The 18,027-nt window shown below is 50.1% G+C and overlaps 1 protein-coding gene across 2 annotated transcripts; it reads right to left on the reverse strand.

Annotated features, from left to right (window-relative positions):
- Positions 1–8,263: 8,263 nt before the first annotated feature.
- On the reverse strand, positions 8,264–12,212 carry PCDH8 (protocadherin 8). 2 transcript variants are annotated; one of them, XM_042957460.1, is made up of 3 exons: positions 9,867–12,212; positions 9,165–9,372; positions 8,264–8,681 (listed from the first exon to the last, which is right to left on the reverse strand). In XM_042957460.1, the coding sequence occupies exons 1-3, from the start codon at positions 12,210–12,212 to the stop codon at positions 8,308–8,310; spliced, it is 2,928 nt and encodes a 975-aa protein (XP_042813394.1). In that variant the 3' UTR covers positions 8,264–8,307. The 2 variants fall into 2 exon arrangements, with proteins under 2 accessions (XP_042813394.1, XP_042813387.1); XM_042957453.1 differs by having other exon boundaries at positions 9,576–12,212.
- Between the last annotated feature and the right edge of the window lie 5,815 nt (positions 12,213–18,027).

An 18,027-nucleotide genomic window follows, 5' to 3' on the forward strand; every position in this document is an offset into this window, starting at 1 on the left:
CGCAAAGGCTACCTTATTTGACCCCCAAACCGGAACTCCTCACCCCTTATTCCATCAGCTCATTGTCTTACCTTTGCTTGAAAGTTTCTAGTGACAGGGAATCACCACCTCTTGAGGTAACCCATCCTAGTTTTGAGTATCATGCATTGTTATAGATTGTTTACCAAATCTCCCCCATGAAACGTTACTGCATCTGAGTACCCTCAACCCCCACTCCTTCCCCTTCAGACATGCCCCAGGTCCCTGACAAGTTGTACCACTCAGAGCTGTGCACAGCACTCCAGCAGGAACCTCATCCTTTGTGAGCAGCATGGGGTGGACATCAATAGACTTTTCCAGGCCCTCTTTAACCTCTCCCAACACCTCTCACCTGTGCGCTGTGGGAGCGGAGTGGTGAGGGGAGGAGAGGATAGAGGCAAGGCACATAGTGTAGATGATGTCTTGGTAGATGGGGCAGGGTCCTGCCTTTTTAGCTCCAAGCTTCACACTTACCACTTCACCTTGTCTCTACTTGGGGGTTTTCTGTTTGTTCTGGTGTCTGTGACAAGCATACAGTTAAATATTCTGGAGACACCGGTTCAAAATTATATTCTACAGCTGGAATACTCCTGGGTAAAACCTTATAGGATCACAGAAGGCATGTCTTCGCTCAACACTGCATAATCTCCATAGTGCAGTGTTTCTCAAAGAGTGGTCCTTGGACCAGCAGCAGCAGCATCACCAGGCAACCTGTTAGAAATGCACATTATAGGACCTCACCTCAAACCTATTGTATCAGAAGCTTCGGGACTGGGGTCCAGCACTCTGTGTTTTAACAAGTCCTCTAGGTGATTCTGATTTGGGAAGCGCTACTAAAGTCAATGCTCTTGGTGCCCCACCCACAAGTACCTGTGGAGCCCGTGCACTCCTTCCTGGCTGCTGTGAGCTACTGAAGACTTATGATGGCTTCCTTCCCAGGAAAGCTTTTTTCTCCTGCCCTCTCGTGCTGGCTTCCCTCCCTTTCTCCTGAGAGAACTTTTTCAATAAGTGATTTTTAGGAGAATCTCCATCTCAGGCTGTGCTGCTCAGGAATAGTCACCCAAAGTTAAGCAAGGAATTGAAAGATTTATGAAGATACTTAAGAGGTCCATATGGGTACCTGAAAAAAATCTAGATAATGTTGTAGAGTGGGACATTTACTAGTTTTGTATGTAGATATAGTTTGGGAGATGCCCCACCATGCTTTGGGAGGAATGCCAGAGACAGAATGGTGACACTGAATTTCTTCAGCATGAGAGGATGGAAGACACAGCCCTTAGCATTCTTGCTGCATTTCAGCATCATTAGTTCATTCTCAGACCTGTAGTGAGGTTGGTGATTAAGGGCTCTTGGCTGATAAGTAGAATGAATCACAAGGAGGTTCAGTGATGGCTGAAAGTCAGTCACCGAATAAAATTGAGATTCTGTTTCCACCCACTCACCCACTACTGCCAACAGCCCAGTTCTTTCTCCGATGATCTAGTGACATTCATCAGAAGGAAATCTTCACTCCTCAGCAGCTACTCTCCTAGAACTGATAGGAGAAAAATTAGCAAAATGGACAAAGTCTCAATAAGAGAAGAGACTAATAGCCAACATTTAACATAGAAAACAACTAGATGCTTTCATCAACTGCATGGTTTGCTGTGTTTTCCTAGAATAAAAGACAGATTTGACAATTATTTGTATTGGGGCCATGTTGCTTCAGATACTGAAATACTGAAATGGACTAGATCACATCAAAACTCCAGAGAAATGATGCCCACACACTTCTGTGAGTGGCTTGAGTTGGGTCTAAGAGGTGCTGCTGCATTGGGACTTGAAGATGGGGGAAGGGTTGATCTTCAATAGGTAAGGTGGCTTCTATGTGGACAGGGCTGATGCTATTCTGTGGTCTTCTGGAACTCCTGCCATCACTAGACCGGCTGGGATGGATGAGATTCTGAATCTGTTGGTCATGTCTGATTTGGAGGCATATTTAGCATAGACCCCTTGTGGGGAGGTATGTTGACTTGTAGATGCAGAGTCTCTTGGCTGTGGTGTGTAACCATGACCTTTTGTGCTTGGCTCAGTAAATCATTTCATTCAGCAAGTGGTTTTATTGAATCCTGATTATGTACCAGCCAGGTTCTGGGGATAGAGAGATGAAAGACACAGTCCTTGATTTCATGGGCCGCTGGGGGAGAGAGAGAGAGATGGAGCAGTGAGCACCCTCAGTTTGGTAAGCGCTAAGGAAGCACATAGGAGGTGTGCCCTGCCCGGTCTGGCTGGTGGCTGGGAGAGGAGGTGAAGTAATTCTTGAACAGTCTTGAAGGGTAAGAAGAAAGGATCATAGGAGAGGAAGATGGGGAGAGGGAGAGGAAATAGAATGCTAGCCCTGGCTGAAGGGCCAGCATGAAGGCCCTTCGTGAAACCTACGTAGATCCTTGTGGCTGAAGCTCCAGGTGTGCGTAGCAGGTGGGCTGGCGGGGAGGAAGGGACAGCAGCAGGACCCAGTCTGGGGAGGGAGGGCGGGGGGGGTGGTGGTGGTGGCAAGAGCATGAAGGGTCTGGGATGCCACCGACAGCACTTCCTAAAGGTGGTGGGAGTCATGTGGGTATTAATCAGCAGAGTGACTGAGATCAGATGTTTAGAAAAAGTCTTTATGGCAGCAGTGTGGAGGCTGGAGTGGAAGGGGACAGGCAGAGCAGGTAGCGCTGTGCTGGAACCCAGGAAAGACACCATGAGAGTTTGAATAAGGCACTATTTTTAAAACAATTTTTTTAATGTTTATTTTTGAGAGACAGAGAGACAGAGCACAAGTGGGGGAGGGGCAGAGAAGGAGGGAGACACAGAATCCTAAGCAGGCTCCAGGCTCTGAGTTGTCAGCACAGAACCCCTAGTGGGGTTCGAACTCACGAACCGTGAGATCATGACTTGAACTGAAGTTGGATGCTTAACTGACTGAGCCACCCAGGCGCCCCCCACCTTTTTTTTAATGTTTACTTTATTTTTGAGAAAGAGAGAGAGAGAGAGCGCAAGCAGGGGAGGTACAGAGAGAGAGGGAGACAGAGGATCTGAAGCAGGTTTGTGCCCACAGCAGACAGCCTAATGCAGGACTACAACTCACTTATGAACCTGCGAGATCATGACCTGAGCTGGAGTCAGATGCTTAACCAACTGAGCCACCCAGGAGCCCCAAGTATTTCTTATTCTGTATTAGATAGATGTCCATTTTAATCTCAAGCTCCCTCCCACCCCCAATTAGCTGTGTGACCTACGGCAAGTTACCTTACCTCTGCAAGTCTTGCTTTTCCCATATGTAAGATGGTCTAATGAGGCCTTACCTTGCAAAGCTGTGAGGATTGCATGTAAAGTGCTTGGTGCAGTGTGTAGAGCACAGTAATCACTAAAAAATGGTATCTTTATTCTTGTTTTTGTGCAGCCATCCTAATTTGGATAGTCTCCCTAAAAGCAGGCACTGAGACAAGGACTTGGGTGCAAGAAATTTGTTTGGGAAGTGATCCTAGAAAGCACTGAGGAAAGTGAGGTAGGGAAACACCAATGAGCGGGGGTATTGCTGGGTGCCTTGCTGCTGTGGGCAACTGGGGCTCAAATTCACTTGGGATTCTAAGGAGAACTGTGTAGAACATAACTCAAAACTGCCCCTCCAAGAGACAGGAAAGCTGGGGTGTTTGTCCACCAAACTCATCCCTAATTGGCTGAAGGTTGCCTCTGCAGGTCTTAAATCCCCCGTCCTTCCAGACTGCTCTGTGCACAGGCTGAATAAACTTGTGTGGCCCTACCGGTGTTGGGGCCTCAAGCAAGTCTCAAGCAGCAGAGACAGACGTGATGATGGAGACTATCACAGATGCAACCCAAAGCAGCCTCTGAAGCTGAGGTGGACTTCAGAGTGGGAACTTGGGCAGAGCATTAGATCTCCTGCGTGGAGTGAAGGAAGACTTAAAAAGATATGTAGAGCGGCGCCTGGGTGGCTCAGTCGGTTAAGCCACCCACACTTGATCTCAGCTCGGGTCATGTAGAGCCTGCTTGGGATTCTCTCTTTCCCCCTCTCTCTGCCCCTTTCTGCTCACTCACTCTCTCTCTCTCTTTCTCTCTCACTCTCTCTCAAAATAAAAAAGTAAACTTAAAAAAATATTTAGAAAATAGAACCAACGTATCTTGATTGAGCGGAAGAAAGAAATAGGGTGGAGTCTTAAAATGGTGTGTATTTTGGGTTTGGTCTATAAACTGTGGTCCCATTAATTTGGTTTAGAACAATTGCCAGAGAGGTAGTTTGGGGGATGATGGTGGTAAGGAAAGGGGGTGATTTCCATTTGGACACAATGAGTCCAAAGTGTCCATCATATAGCCAAGTGTCACAGTGGGTGGGCAAAATGGAATTTCCCTGATTCACCTTAAACTATGTGGATTTTACTCTGACATGTTGAAATTTCTTTTACAAGTTTCGTGGGAGCAAATCCTGTGCTCGGATAATGAGTGAAGACTTTTTTCCCCCTGGTAAAAGGGCACATTTAATCTGGCATTTTAACTGATGCCTTTTAAAACAGCCTGGTGTCTCTTTTTACCTGCTGTTCACTCATTAGGTGACTTTGAACTTGTTGGTGAATTCCATTGCAGATTATTTTCCTCTGAAGAAAGGGAATAATAAATACTCTCTTGAGTTATTGCATAGCTGTTGAAAACTAGACAGCATTTTCAAAGCCCTTCTGAGTTGTTGCAAAGCACAGTGCTCCATCGAGTATTGTATTACTTTGCTTCAGTTTGCTTTTAAAACTTAGAGCATTCCAATTATCCCGTTGTTACTGAATTCAATACTAAAGTGAATATGCTTGTTTTCTAAAATGGAATTTTTAGAGGATAAAACCTTATGTGTGCCAAGTGAGATAAGCCAGATAGTTAGCTAATTATGGCATGGAACTCATCCTGATTGTATATATATTTTCTCTCCATGTGCATATATATTTGTATTGAAGATATGCATCCTGTTTTCACTCTATTTCAGAATGCATTTTTCAATAGATGTTGAAACCACTTACATTTTAATTTTCTGAAGTGGTTTCTTTGATGGATATTTTATTATAGGAAGTGTAGGACATCCAAGTCAATGGGGCCAGATATAAAAATATGAAACTGGGAAAGTCTGGCTTGAGCTTTCTCTTTCAAGGTGACTCTCCCACTTCCCCAAGGACTTTCCCATGTCCCAGTGCTCACTGCCAAGGTGCCTAAGGGTTGTTGGCCTCCAGCTCGAGAGAGGTGTTTGTGATACCATCACAGATCTCTAAGGTTTGTGAGCTGGCCTGTGATGTTTACTTTAGCTGCACTTGTTTGTAGAGCGTTGAGTATACACAAGGCTCTGAATGACATACTGAAAGAGGAAAAAGTGAAGAAAGCAAACTGATTGCGAAACAAGGCCAGACAGCCCGAGTCTGTGTCCTCTTCCCTAGTGGTGGGACTGGGCTGATAGTTACTATAGAGATTGGCTTTCAAGGAAGGCAAGATAGAACGAAGCAATTATTACCATGGGCTAGGCATTGTCCTAAGTATTCGGCATTTAGAGCTGTTCATTTAATTTAATAAGTAATATATTTTCTTAGAAATGTACACAAAAGTCAACATTTCTAGAGAAAAGCATGAAGCCTCTTGCACTTAACTCCCATTTCTCTGAAAGCTCCTGCTGCTGGCCCTTAGAACCCCCTCCAACTCCCCCCACCCCTGCCTTTTTTTTTTTTTTTTTGTTTAAACAAACAATTTTATGGACTGAATTGTATGTTTGATTTTTTTTTTTAAGTTCTAAGCAAAAATAAGGTCTCTTAATGGTCATTTCTCTAAGGGAAAAATATGATGGTGAAGTCATAGCGGTTTTGACAACTGATTTTTTGGATTAATGAAATAGTTTTCATGGTACAAAATAAAATAATGACAATGACAGTATTTTACTTTGGAAGGATAAAAACAGGCAAACACATTCAGATATTGAATGCTTGCTTTCTTTCTTTCTTTCTTTCTTTCTTTCTTTCTTTCTTTCTATTTTTGAGAGAGAGACAGACAGACCACGAGTGGAGGAGGGGCAGAGACAGAGGGAGGCACAGAATCCGAAGCAGGTTCCAGGCTCCGAGTTGTCAGCACAGAACCGGAGGCAGGGCTTGAACCCACCAAGGGTGAGCTCATGACCTGAACCGAAGTCGGCCGCTTAACCGACTGAGGCACCCAGGCACCCCAGAGATCGGAAGTCTTTAGACGGCAGTGTGGGATTATTGGTCCTTCGGCTCTGCATTTGATGGGACTGGCTCAAGAATAAAGATGTAGATGTTGAAATGGGAGTTCTAGCTAGGGCTCTCTCTGCTGGCGCCTGGTCATCGTGGCTCTGGAGCTGTCTGGTAACCTAGCCACATCTGATGCTTTCTTTTAGAACGTGATGTCTGGGCAGTCTGAACTTGTCAGGCACATGCTCAGCTCAGTTGCATGAAGAAACCGCTGAACTTTGTGCAGGCTGTGGGTGGCGAAGCACTTGTGTGTGACCACCCTGCTGTTCGGCTTGGAGCCACCACTGGTTTCAATTATGACTTCAACAGGCAGCTTTGAGGGCTCCTCTATTCATTACAGTGCCTCACACTCTGTAATTAGTAATAAGGGAACACAGGCACTTCACAAATATAAAGAGCTAAACAATAAACAGGCGGTAAAGGCAATGCATTGGGACTTTTCCACCTCTTTGTTTCTTTCAAGATAAAAAAAAAAAAACAAACCTCTTGTTGCTTCATTTTATTTTCTTGCCTTGAATAATCTGGGTTTGAATCTCATTCTGGGCACTGATTAGCTGTGCGACTTTGGGCATTTTACCTAACCTTGCTGTGCCCCAGTTACCTTATCTGTAAATGGAGATAATGATAGTTCCCATCTCATGGGGGGTGGTTTGAGGATTAAATGAGATAATTCATGCAGATGCTTTGTAAGGAGCTCTGCTCATATTAAAGCTTGTTCAGTAAATGCTAGCGCTTATTGTTATCATTTTAATTTCCAATGAAATGAATGCATTAAATATAAGAAATAGACATAGGTCTTTTAGAGTGGCTTTTTAAAAACCTTCCATAACAAACGTCAGGTACATGCAAACACACAAATAGATCAGTATCATTACCCTCCTCCATCTCCACATGTACCCGTGCTAGCAGTGGCAATGATCCATATTTTATCAGTCTTGTTTCATGTAGCCCCATGTTTCCTTCTAGAATATTTTAAAGCAAATCCCAAGTACCATGTCATTTCACCCGTACATTTGAGTGTCTTTTTGCTATTAACATCCTATATGCTAAGGGCTCCTTGAGATTAGGTCTTCTTAACCTCGAACTCCAGCTCTTAGAGGAGTTACTGCAGTTAGTAAAAACTCAACAGATGTTTAATTAGTGAATGAACAGCCCAAACAGCTTTCTCCACTTTTTGTAGATGCACCATAAATATCTGTTGAGTGAATAAATGAGGAAAAGGATTTTATAGAGTGCCTGATGTAAATGGAGTTGCGCATGATTTACAAAATAAAGTATTTTTAATACTCAGATGAGACTTTCCAATACTTGGAAATTTAATATTGCTGTGAATATTAATAATGCCCAAATAATTAGCACTTGAAAGAAGGTTTAATTCTGGCTCTTAGATTATTTGTGAATGTCTAACTGTAGGCAACTTCATGAAAAGCAATTAGCAGATTCTTCAAACACATGACAAATCCTTTATTACTGTGCTTATAAGTGACACGGTTTACAGAAAACCAAATGTAATTAAGTAACATTGAACTTGAAATCTACCACAGACTCAAGATATACAAGGTATACTTGGCAAGGCAAAAATTCTCAAACACTAGGTTGTTTCAGGTGAAAGGTAAATTTCCATTAAGTAATTCCCATTTTTTTTGTCTTACAGACAGTTCCTTTGGCAATAACTTCCACTTTAGCTTTTATTATATAAAAATATAACAAAATTTCATTATATACAAACATTACATTACACAATGTACAGGTTAAAAACACTAAGAAAATGGCAAGCCGCAAGTGAAATTAAAGTCAATAGCATGATAAGAAAAATTAAATACTGCACACATTTCATAAAAATTACATTAACTACATTTTTGTTTGCAAATACCAAACAGTACCAATGTGATTGGAAATAGCTTCCAACAACTTCATTTTAAGGCACATCTTGCATATTTATATATACAACACTGAAACCTGTCAATAATTTAGGGGCTTCTCGGAGTGACCTGTATATGTTGTGAAGACATGCAGCATGGGATTACACATTTTCATTGGCTTCCTTCTTTGGGGACAGGTACCTGCCAGGGGGGGACTGATAGAGGGGTACCCCAATCTCCTGCAAGTCTGGGAGCCTCCCCGGGCGGGGAGGGGAGAGCAGAGTGACTGTCCTGTCATAGTCCCTGTGTAGCACTTTCTCATAGACGCTCTGCAGCCCCACTGTCTTGGGCAGCTGGGCCTGGTAGTAATTGTCCCTGCGCAGAGGATCACGAGGCAGGGACGTGCTCTTACAGAAGGTAGACATCTGGGCCGGTGGGTGAGGCGGGGGATGTGTGTTGGGCCCTCCGCATGACGGGCTCCAGCAGCGGTCAGAGTGGCCCAGGATCTTACACTCAGCGGTGCACGCCCACAGTCCTAACAGAAAAGAGAAAGGGAGAGAGGGTGATGATTGTTACTGAGATTGCATACAGCTACGCCTCCCTCTTCAGAATGTCAGACGGGGTCAGGGCGGCTGAAAAGAAGAGTATGGGGGTGAACGCGACGATTCAAAATTTGAAAGAAATACTGCTTCCTATGAAGCCACCTTAACACGAAGTTGGTTCAGCTTTTTGGCTGGAAGCAAAAAACCTGATAAGCAGAATTCCCCTCCTCAGGTAGCTAGCGTCACCCCTGCCTCCGCCTAACCGGATGGGATTGTGTTCTTTATTCAAGTGGTGGAGCTGCCTCGACGAGGCATTTTGAAATTCTTCTGTCTGAGGAAGGCTGGGATCCCAAACCCCGAGGACTGAAAAAAGTGGGGAAGGAGGAGGAGGGCTGGGGGAACGGAGAGTGAGAGGAGGGCAGAAGGGGGCGGGGAGAGAAGGAACGTTGAACTTGGCAGGAAAGAAGAGTCCTCACCACTCTGCATGTGGTTGATGAGATCCTTTTTCAGAGCGTCCCCGCTGATGTCGGAATCGCTGTCGTTGAAATCACTGTCCCCTTTGCCGCTGTCTTTGCCGCTGAACTTCTCAGCTTCTCGGCCGGAGATGGTATTGAAAGAGTGTCCTTTCCAGACCGCCACAGGGGGCGCCGGCTCCTTTCCGAAGCCGGGAGAGGCACCGTAGGGCTGCAGCAGGGAATGGGAGTAGCGGGGCGGGGGTGGGATGGAGGGAGGGAGCGGTGAGGATTGGACAAGAAACAAACAAACAAAAAAAAACAAGTGTGACAGGTTAGACCTCTCCGGCGCAAGCACACCCAGAACCCTCCATCCCTTCCCCCAGCCTGTCCGCGGAGCACGGAGGGGGGCGCCCAGCCGAAGGAAGGCCTCACCTCGGCGTGCGCGCCGCGGAGCCGCTGCTGCCCCTCGAAGTGACAGGAGCTTTCCCCGGTGGCGCTGCCGCCCTCCGAGCCCGGCACTTCGGCCGCAGCGACCGCGGGCGGGGGCGGGTCGGCCGCGGGGCTGCCAAAGGGCGCTTTGCCGCTGCCAGGGAAGGTGAGCACGTCGAACATGTTGGGCCTGGGCCCGGCTCCCCGGGCAGCCTCCTCCGGGGAGCCGGGAGCCGAGGCTCCGCCGCCCGCCGCCCCGGGCCGCTCTTCCCGGCGGGCCCCCCCTTTGCGCACCTCCTTCTTGCGGCGGTTGCAGGTGGTGGCGATGGCGATGATGGCGGCCAGCAGCAGCGTGCAGCTTCCCGCCAACACGATGATGACGATTAGCGGCGTGTCCCATTGTAGCGCCGGCCCCGACGCCGCGAGCCGCGAGCCAGGCGGGCGAGAGCGCTCCGGGCTCCCTGCACTGGCGGGCGCCACCAGCCCGCGTCCGTCACCTGCTGTCACCACGAAGCTGACAGTGGCAGTGGTGGAGAGCGGGGGGCGGCCGCCGTCGGATATGACCAACAGAGCCCGGAAGACGCGGCCGGGGGGCTCCTGTGAGAGGTCGTCTGTGAGCACTATCTCCCCCGTGCGGCGGCCGATGGCGAAGGCTTCTCGCGGCTCCTGCTGCTGCAGCTCGAATGCCAGCTCCCCGTTGGCACCATCGTCTGCGTCCCGGGCCTGCACACGCGCCACCGCCGTGTCCCTTGCCGTGCGCCCGGGGACCACCACTTCCAGGGTCCCGTTGGCCGGCGCCGGGTGCACCAGGACGGGTGCGTGGTCGTTCTGGTCCAGTACTCTCACTTGCACCAGGGCACTGCTGGAGAGCTGAGGGGAGCCACCGTCGCTCGCCTGGATGCGCACGTCGAGCTGGCGTAGGGTCTCATAGTCGAAGCTTCGCAGCGCGTAGATGGCCCCGGTAGCCGGGTCCACCGACACATAGGTGGACACCGAGCCCCCGGCACGGCCTACTTCGGCCTCCAGCAGCCGGTAGGTGACCTGGCCGTTGCGGCCCAGGTCCGGATCCCGGGCGGCTACCGTGGCCAAGTAGGCCCCGGGCGGGTTGTTCTCACGCACGGACACCTCATAGACTGGTCGTGTGAAAAGTGGCGCGTTGTCATTCTCGTCGCTCACGCGCACCGTGTAGGGCCGCACGGTGCGTAGAGGGGGCGCGCCTCTGTCCTCGGCCACCAGCGTCAGGTTGTACTCAGCGATGCGCTCGCGGTCCAGGGACGCCGCGGTCACCACCAGGTAGCTGCCCGCGTAGGCCGGCTGCAGCCGGAAATGCTCGTGCCCGTAGAGGGCGCAGCGCACCTGCCCATTGGCGCCCGAGTCTCTGTCCGAGGTGCTGACCAGCGCCACCAGGCTCTCGCGCGCCGCCCCCTCTGGCACCAGCGAGATGGCGCCGGCCTCCGGCGTTCCAGGTCCGGTCGGCGAGGTCGCGTCCGCACCCCCGAGAGCGGCGGCGGCGGCGGCGGCGGCGGCGGCGAAGGGAGAGGCGGCAGGCGCGCCCGGGGCGGCCAGCGGGGTGATGGTGATGTCCGGAGCGTTGTCATTGACGTCGCGGATGCGCACGATGACTTTGCAGGTGGAGGCCCGAGGCCCGGGACCGCGGTCCTGGGCCCGCACGTCTAGCTCATAGGTGTCCTGGCGCTCGTAGTCCACGGGTCCTGCCAGAGTGAGGCGGCCCGAGCGCGGGTCCAGGCGGAAGAGGCGGCGCGCCTCGGGAGGGGTGCGGGCACCGAAGGCAAACACCACGTCGCCGTTGGGGCCCTCGTCGGGGTCGGCTGCGTCCAGGTCCAGCAGCAGGGAGCCCACGGGCGCGTCCTCCGCCAGCTCCACCTCGGCCACGGCGCCCTGCGGGAAGGCCGGGCTGTGGTCGTTGGCGTCCAGCACTCGCACGCTGAGGGCGGCAGTGGCGGAGCGCGGCGGGCGGCCGCCGTCCTGGGCCACTAGCTCCAGGCTGTAGGCGGCCTGGCTCTCGCGGTCCAGCTCCTGCAGCAGCACCAGGTCCGCGCACTGGGCGCCGTCCGCGCGCGTCTGCAGCTCCACGCGGAAGGGGCTGTGAGGCTCGGCCAGGCGCACGCTCTGCAGCCCGTTGGCTCCCACATCCTCGTCCACCGGCACCTCCAGCGGGATGCGCGTGCCCACAGCCGCGCCCTCGGACACCTCCACGGGGATCTGGGCCCGGGGAAAGCGCGGCGCGTGATCGTTGATGTCCCTCACCTCCACCTCCACGTGTATCAGCCGGAACTGCTCCTGCGAGAAGCTGACCACGTCGAAGGCCAGCACGCACTGTGGTGCCTGGCCGCACAGCCGCTCGCGGTCCAGGCCCGCGTCCCCGACGGTCAGCTGCCCGTCGCCCTCGCGCACTCGGAGCAGCGAGCTGTTGAACTGCTTCATCAGGCGGAAGCTTGTGTCTCCGGATACTTTCATATGCAGGTCCTCAGCTAGGGTCCCGATGACCGTGCCAGGAGCGTCCTCCTCGAAGGTGCTGTATCGCACTGTCTTGCTCTGGGCCACTGAAAGCACCCAACAGAGGCTGAAGAGCTGTAAAGGGAAAAGGCAGGGGCTGCCCCCGCGCCTCACCGGACTCATGCCGCTAGCCCCAGGTGCTATTCCAAAAAGCTGAGGGAGCAATTCCTCTCTGGTTTGCAGGTGCAGGTCCGGGCGTGAGTCCCAGGCTCCTCCGAGCACGCTCTTTGCGAGCCCAGTGCGGGAGATCTGTGGGCTGCAGCTCGAGGTTCCGGCGGGCTCTGAGGACGCTCAGTCCGGCCCACACTACACACCTCTCCCTTCCTTCTATAGCTGCTGGAGCTGCGCCGCTGCGCGCCGCCTCCGCTTTTATAACAGCCGATATGCAAATAACCAGAGCCGGGCAGCCAATGGCAGCTTCACGCTCGCGCCGCTCCTACGCCAGCCTCTGACAATCCCTTTAATGTGGAAAGGCTTAGAGGGGAAAACAAGAAAGGAAAATTAGGGAATCTTTTCTTTGTTTAACTCCTTTCGCCTTTTTTCCTTTCCTGTCAGCGCCCTGAATACAGAGGAGTTGGCACAGGTCGCCGGGAGTTAAAGGGGGTGGATGGTTTTGTTAATTGTGCCTGTCCAGGGCCGGCTGTTTGAACTAAAAACAACCTTGGATTTCGGGGTAGTGGTGAGGGACCCCCCACTCACTCTGCATTTTGCATCTTAGAGGTTTTCCTAAACCTCGTTCCTTTTTCTCCACTGACTTGCTTAATCCAGTATGATTTTACTAGCTTTCTCTCCCAGCTTCCCAAAGCTCTCAGATACATTCTCTCGATTTAGGAGTCCTAAGGATAAGAGAGAATTGATTTTATTCAAATTTGTGTACGCAATTGTGTTTTACTCGTGTGAGCGACGGCGATCAGGGCTGCCACTTCCTTTTCAGAAAAGAGCTCTGCGATGTGTTAGTATGCATGTCACTGTCCAAATGGCTTTCTTAAGCCCTGGGCGCTAGCAGGCCAGGAAAAAAAAAGTTCCAAATAGGATTTAGCATAAGCTTGAGGAGATTTGGAAAGGTTTCAAAGATCAGACTGTATCAAAGGCTTATGAAGCCCTCGTTAGCAGTGGAAATAGAATGGCGTGGCAGGCGATCCCATTGGAGGCCCCAATGTCTGTATTATTTCACTGTGACAAGCTAAGGGGAGAGAAAGTTGAACAGTTTCCACTGCGGAGTTGGGCTAACTTGAATATAATGAGCAAACGCCACATGTATCCATTATGTTCCTCTATTCATCCCCAATCACTGCCATAACTCTCCGGCTAAACGGTGATGGGCGCTGAATTCCACACAATACCCGGCTCATATTAAAGTGCATTTAGAGAACTTTCCCTCCTGATGCCTTGTTCCGCCTATTTAGAGGATTTTCTTTCTGTTCTAATAGGGCTGCTCAGAGAAGCAACACTCATCCCGTTCCAGAAGAACAAAATCACAGCATGACGTTGAAACCTGGCACTAACCTGGGGGAACTTAACCATCTGCCTACAAACGTGTGGAGCTTTGGTATTGCCAAACTCTGGGCTGGGTGGGTCCCCGGACTGGCCAGGCTTTGCGGTGCCCCCCTCCCCTCACAGGTATTTCCCTCACCCCCACAATCCAAAGACCCAGGGAGGTGGAGCTCCAAGCAGGAGCAAGACGAATTCTTATTGAAGAGCTTTATTGAACAGGTTATGCAAATACGTATGAAGGAGGAGAGATAAAAGCAAAAGCCACGCACTGCAAGAAAAAAATTTTTTAAGGCGATGGATTTGATAAGCAGACTGTATTTAGTAAATATTCTTCTGAATCCAGATTTTAGTCCTGCTGTCAGCGTCCAATCTGTGTTTTCCTTTCCCTCAGACATGAGTGATTAATTATGTCCTGGGGTCTTTTCAGAAGACATTCAGGGGCTCTCCTCCACCCCACCCCCGCTCCTCAGGGTCAGCAAGCAGGTAGGTGGGGGTGCAATGAGGGTGGAGGAGAATGAAGTAGGAGCCCTGGAATTGCCAAAGAGCAAAAAATAAAACAAACAAACAACACACACACACACACACACACACACACACACACACACACATACACGCAGCCCCAGAGATCAATAAATAAAGCTCTTATGAGATTGAGAAGAGATTGGGGGCGTCCTCAGAGCCGTTGTGCCTCTGGGTTCCTTTCCCCACCCCGTTCACCTTGCTGTCCTGGTATTGCTAAAAGCATTGATGCCAGGCAACTGCAGCCGCGAAGGGACAAGGAAAGGGCGACGCCCCCTGCAGGAGTACAATTCCCCAGCCTTCCCTTCCACTTTTTTCCCCCTCGCAGCTGCCAATTAATAGTTTGCTCTCTCTCTGCTCCTGCCCAAGAGGTATTTCTCAGTGGGTATGCGCAGCCAAAAGAACTTTCGGTCTTCTTTCCGAGCTCCTCAGCACTCCCACCCCGGCCTGGGGTCTGCTAGTGACCTTTAGTGTTTCCAGGGTCGCGCCCTCCCCCCCCGCCCCCCCCCTTTCCAGGGTCAGCCCAGACTCGAACACTTTCAGAACTCCGCAGTCGGACAGCGGCCTCCCAGTGTCAGTAGTGTAACCCCTAGAGGTCAGGTCCGCGCGGTGCATCGGCTGCGAAGCCAAGAACCCAGGGAGGGGTTGAGGGAGGACAAGGGTGAGGGCAGTGGGGCAGAATAGCAGAAAAAGGATGTTTTCAGCTGTTTCCGTGAGTAGACAATTGCCTAGAGCACGGTCACAAGTGACTGAGAACTGGACCCCACGCCTGCGCCCCCTGCGGTCTCGAGCCTCTCAGTTCTGGGCCGGACCACAGGATCCCAGCCGCGCGCTGTTTAAATTTGTTTTATTTTTGCTTGGCTGGAGAATCCCAACTACCTAATATTTTTACTCAAAGCGCTTCGTGTCATCTTGCTTATTCTCATGACTGAAATACGGGAAGGCGTGCTGGGGGCAGGGGGAAGGGAGTGGCAGAACAGGCATAAAACAGGAGGCGGTAGGAGGGGTGTGGGCGGCTAGTAGCAGGTCCAAAGCATTTTATCCTGGGCTGGCGACTCGGCCGCTCGGAAGTGACCCCGACAGCGGCGGCGCCAGGAAGCGTGGGGCGCAGAGCCCCCGGCGGGTAGCCGCAGGAGGCGAGCGGCGAACACGGCCTTCCGAGCCGGCCGTAGAGGTGTGAAGGCACGCGAGCAGAACGAGCTCCCGGCACTGCCTCCTGCGGCCTCCAGATTATTGAAATACGATTTAAAATAGCGCATCAGCGCCTACAGCAACTCCCGGGGGAAGCAAAATGTCCGTGGAGGTGGGGCCGGGGGCGGGGGGGGGGGGAAGGCAGGGGAGCTCGCCCTCCCCCAGCGCCGTTCCCGCCCCACAAAAGCAACTCACATCGACTTGTTATCATACCAAAGGCCCGAGCAGGCTCAAAGGAGCCCCTTTCTCTGGGTTTTAGCAACTTAGCCGGCAACAGTCTCGCAATCCTGAGAACAAACACAGCCCCACAATGGCCGGCGTTTTCTCGGAATGCAAATGCTGCGGGCTCCGCAAAGCTGGGTTTCTGTTGCCGAGCCTAATGCCTGCTTTGTGAAACTCGCGTGCAGACCCCGAGATTGACACGGGCGTCACGTGACGGATTAGGGCTCTAGGAAAGTTTTCAAAGCGGCGACAATGGGGGGCTCAGCCTGATCTGATATCTCCCACAGTTTAGCGGGAAAGAAAATCAGGATATATTCTCATATGTAATAGGATTATCTTTTCCATTGCAAGTTCTATACAGCATGTAATTTATTTTTAATTAGGATTATATCTACCAGGAAAGGGAACTAGACTTCGCTGGAAAGTGTAATTCTAAGGATGGATGGGGAGAGGGGTTATTTTTTACCCTTTTAACTATTCAAAAAAAAAAAAAAAAAAGGCCCAGGGGCTATTGTTTTTCCTTCAACAGGCTCACTCCATTGGATAAACCTTCCAGGGAAGTTTGCAGCAAGTGCTCCTCCAAGCACAGAACAGAGGCAGTTCTTCAGAAGCATCCACTTCATTCTTGTAAGGAAAGCACACTTTGTAGAAATCTCTTAGAATTTCTAAGTCACTGAGTTTTGCTGGTGTTTGCTCTCTAGAAATGCAACCAAGCTCTTTCCTACACTCCAAATGCTAACTTATATTTTTTAAAATGCACCTCCCTTTTTTATTGGGCTGTTGATGCTGGCAGAGTGACTTTTAAACTTTGATTTCAACCACAGAGTAACATCCTTCGTAGCCCTGATTCAAACTCAGCAGTCAGACGAGACAGTTTGGGGGTGAAGGTAACTTGTTTAAACATCGATTTTGGATTGATCCCAGTGCCAGATGCTCACAAATCATGGACCATTTCCAAGTCTTGGGCTACTCATCCTTTTTTGTGTTCTGTGTGTCGGGATGCTCTGGGATGTCTGCTTAACCTGATAAGAAACGAAACATAGGCTGTGGACTGCAGGCATTGAATCATCCTGCTTGTGTTCAAATCTGATACCACTGAATTGCTGTGTAACTCTGGGCAAGTTACTTGATCTCTCTGTAAATGGGGATAATAATAATACCTTGTAAAGTTGACTTAAGGACTGTGTAAGAATACAGTATCAGGTACTTAGGAAGCCCTGAACACATGTTAATTATCATTTCCTTTTAAAGCACAAGGAGGTATAATCTAAACCTCTTATTTTACAGGTGAGGTATTTATTCAGAAAGACAAAATACAAAACAAAACAAAAGAACAACCCTCCCACTTCCTGTCTGCTTCTTTGTTTTAGTTTTAACTATCCTTCTGATTCTTTTTTTCCTCCTACCCTTCTGGAAATAATAATAGGTATAGTGGTGGGTGTATAGATCCCCATGGAAGGAGAGACATGGTCATGTGAGGGTTAAGTAACTTTAATGCTTTCATGTCATTTCAAAATCTTTTGGAAACTTACTCTCTGGTTGAGATTAGATGATGGCAAAAAGGAGTTTCCAGTGGACTTATCCACCATCCTTTTCTATAAAAGCCATTTATCATGACTGAAACCACCTACAGACACAAATATTTAGTGGACACCAACACATAATTCTGGGGGAGCAGGACTATTCCAGAAGGCCTTCCCTCTTAGGATACTCAGGAGTAGCTGGTGACTTCCCGTACCTTACGTGGAGCCAGTGTTTGACTCTGTGCTTCCCCTCAGCATTAGTTCACCAGGACTGCCAGAAACTTTGTGGTTTAAACAATTGACATTTATTTTCTCACAGTTCTGGAGGCTGGAAGTCCAACATCAAGGTGTTGACAGGTTCCTTCTGAGGGCTGTGAGGGAGAATCTGTTCTATGCTTCTCTGCTAGCTTTATTTAAAGAAGGAGAAGGAGAAGAGACAGGAGGAGGAGGAAAAGGAGGAGGAGGAGGAGGAGGAGGAGGAGGAGGAGAAGAAGAAGAAGACGATGACGACGACGGAGAAAAATAGACTCCGTATGCCAGCCCGTAGGTGGGACACAGATGAAGAAGGATACCACAATCGCATATGAGGATTGCTGTGATGAAGGCCTATGCTGCAGTCTATCACAGGTGGCTACCCACAGTCTTTAGGGGAGTGGAATACCTGAATGCGGGCCATATGTTAAGAGCGGTGGTGCGGGTGTGCATTGCACGCCTGCATGAACCTAGAGGAAGGGCCCCAATTGTGCTGGGGAGTGGAGATGCTCAGGGAAAGCTTTCTGCAGGAGGTGACATTAGCTGGGGGTAGCAGGGGAGAGAGAGGGATGGAGATGAATAGGTCAATCCTTCTTGCAGGAATAGGAAACTCAATGGCATGAAGGTCCAAGGGTTGGGGTGTACGTTGCCATGAGGGTCCGGAGTAGGAATGTTGTGGGGAAGAAAGCCAGAGTGAGCAAGTCAGGGCTTCATACACCACAGTTAAGGAATTCTAG

This window comes from Panthera tigris, chromosome A1, assembly GCF_018350195.1.
Source record: "Panthera tigris isolate Pti1 chromosome A1, P.tigris_Pti1_mat1.1, whole genome shotgun sequence".
Classification (NCBI taxonomy): domain Eukaryota; kingdom Metazoa; phylum Chordata; class Mammalia; order Carnivora; family Felidae; genus Panthera; species Panthera tigris.

Excerpts from the sequence above, each read along its gene's own strand:
- PCDH8 (XM_042957453.1), bottom strand. The coding sequence starts at position 12,212 with ATGAGTCCGGTGAGGCGCGGGGGCAGCCCCTGCCTTTTCCCTTTACAG. Across the intron at positions 9,373-9,575 it reads TCCGCGGCGCGCACGCCGAG|CCCTACGGTGCCTCTCCCGG; the intron begins GTGAGGCCTTCC and ends TCCCTGCTGCAG. Across the intron at positions 8,682-9,164 it reads CATCAACCACATGCAGAGTG|GACTGTGGGCGTGCACCGCT; the intron begins GTGAGGACTCTT and ends CTTTTCTGTTAG.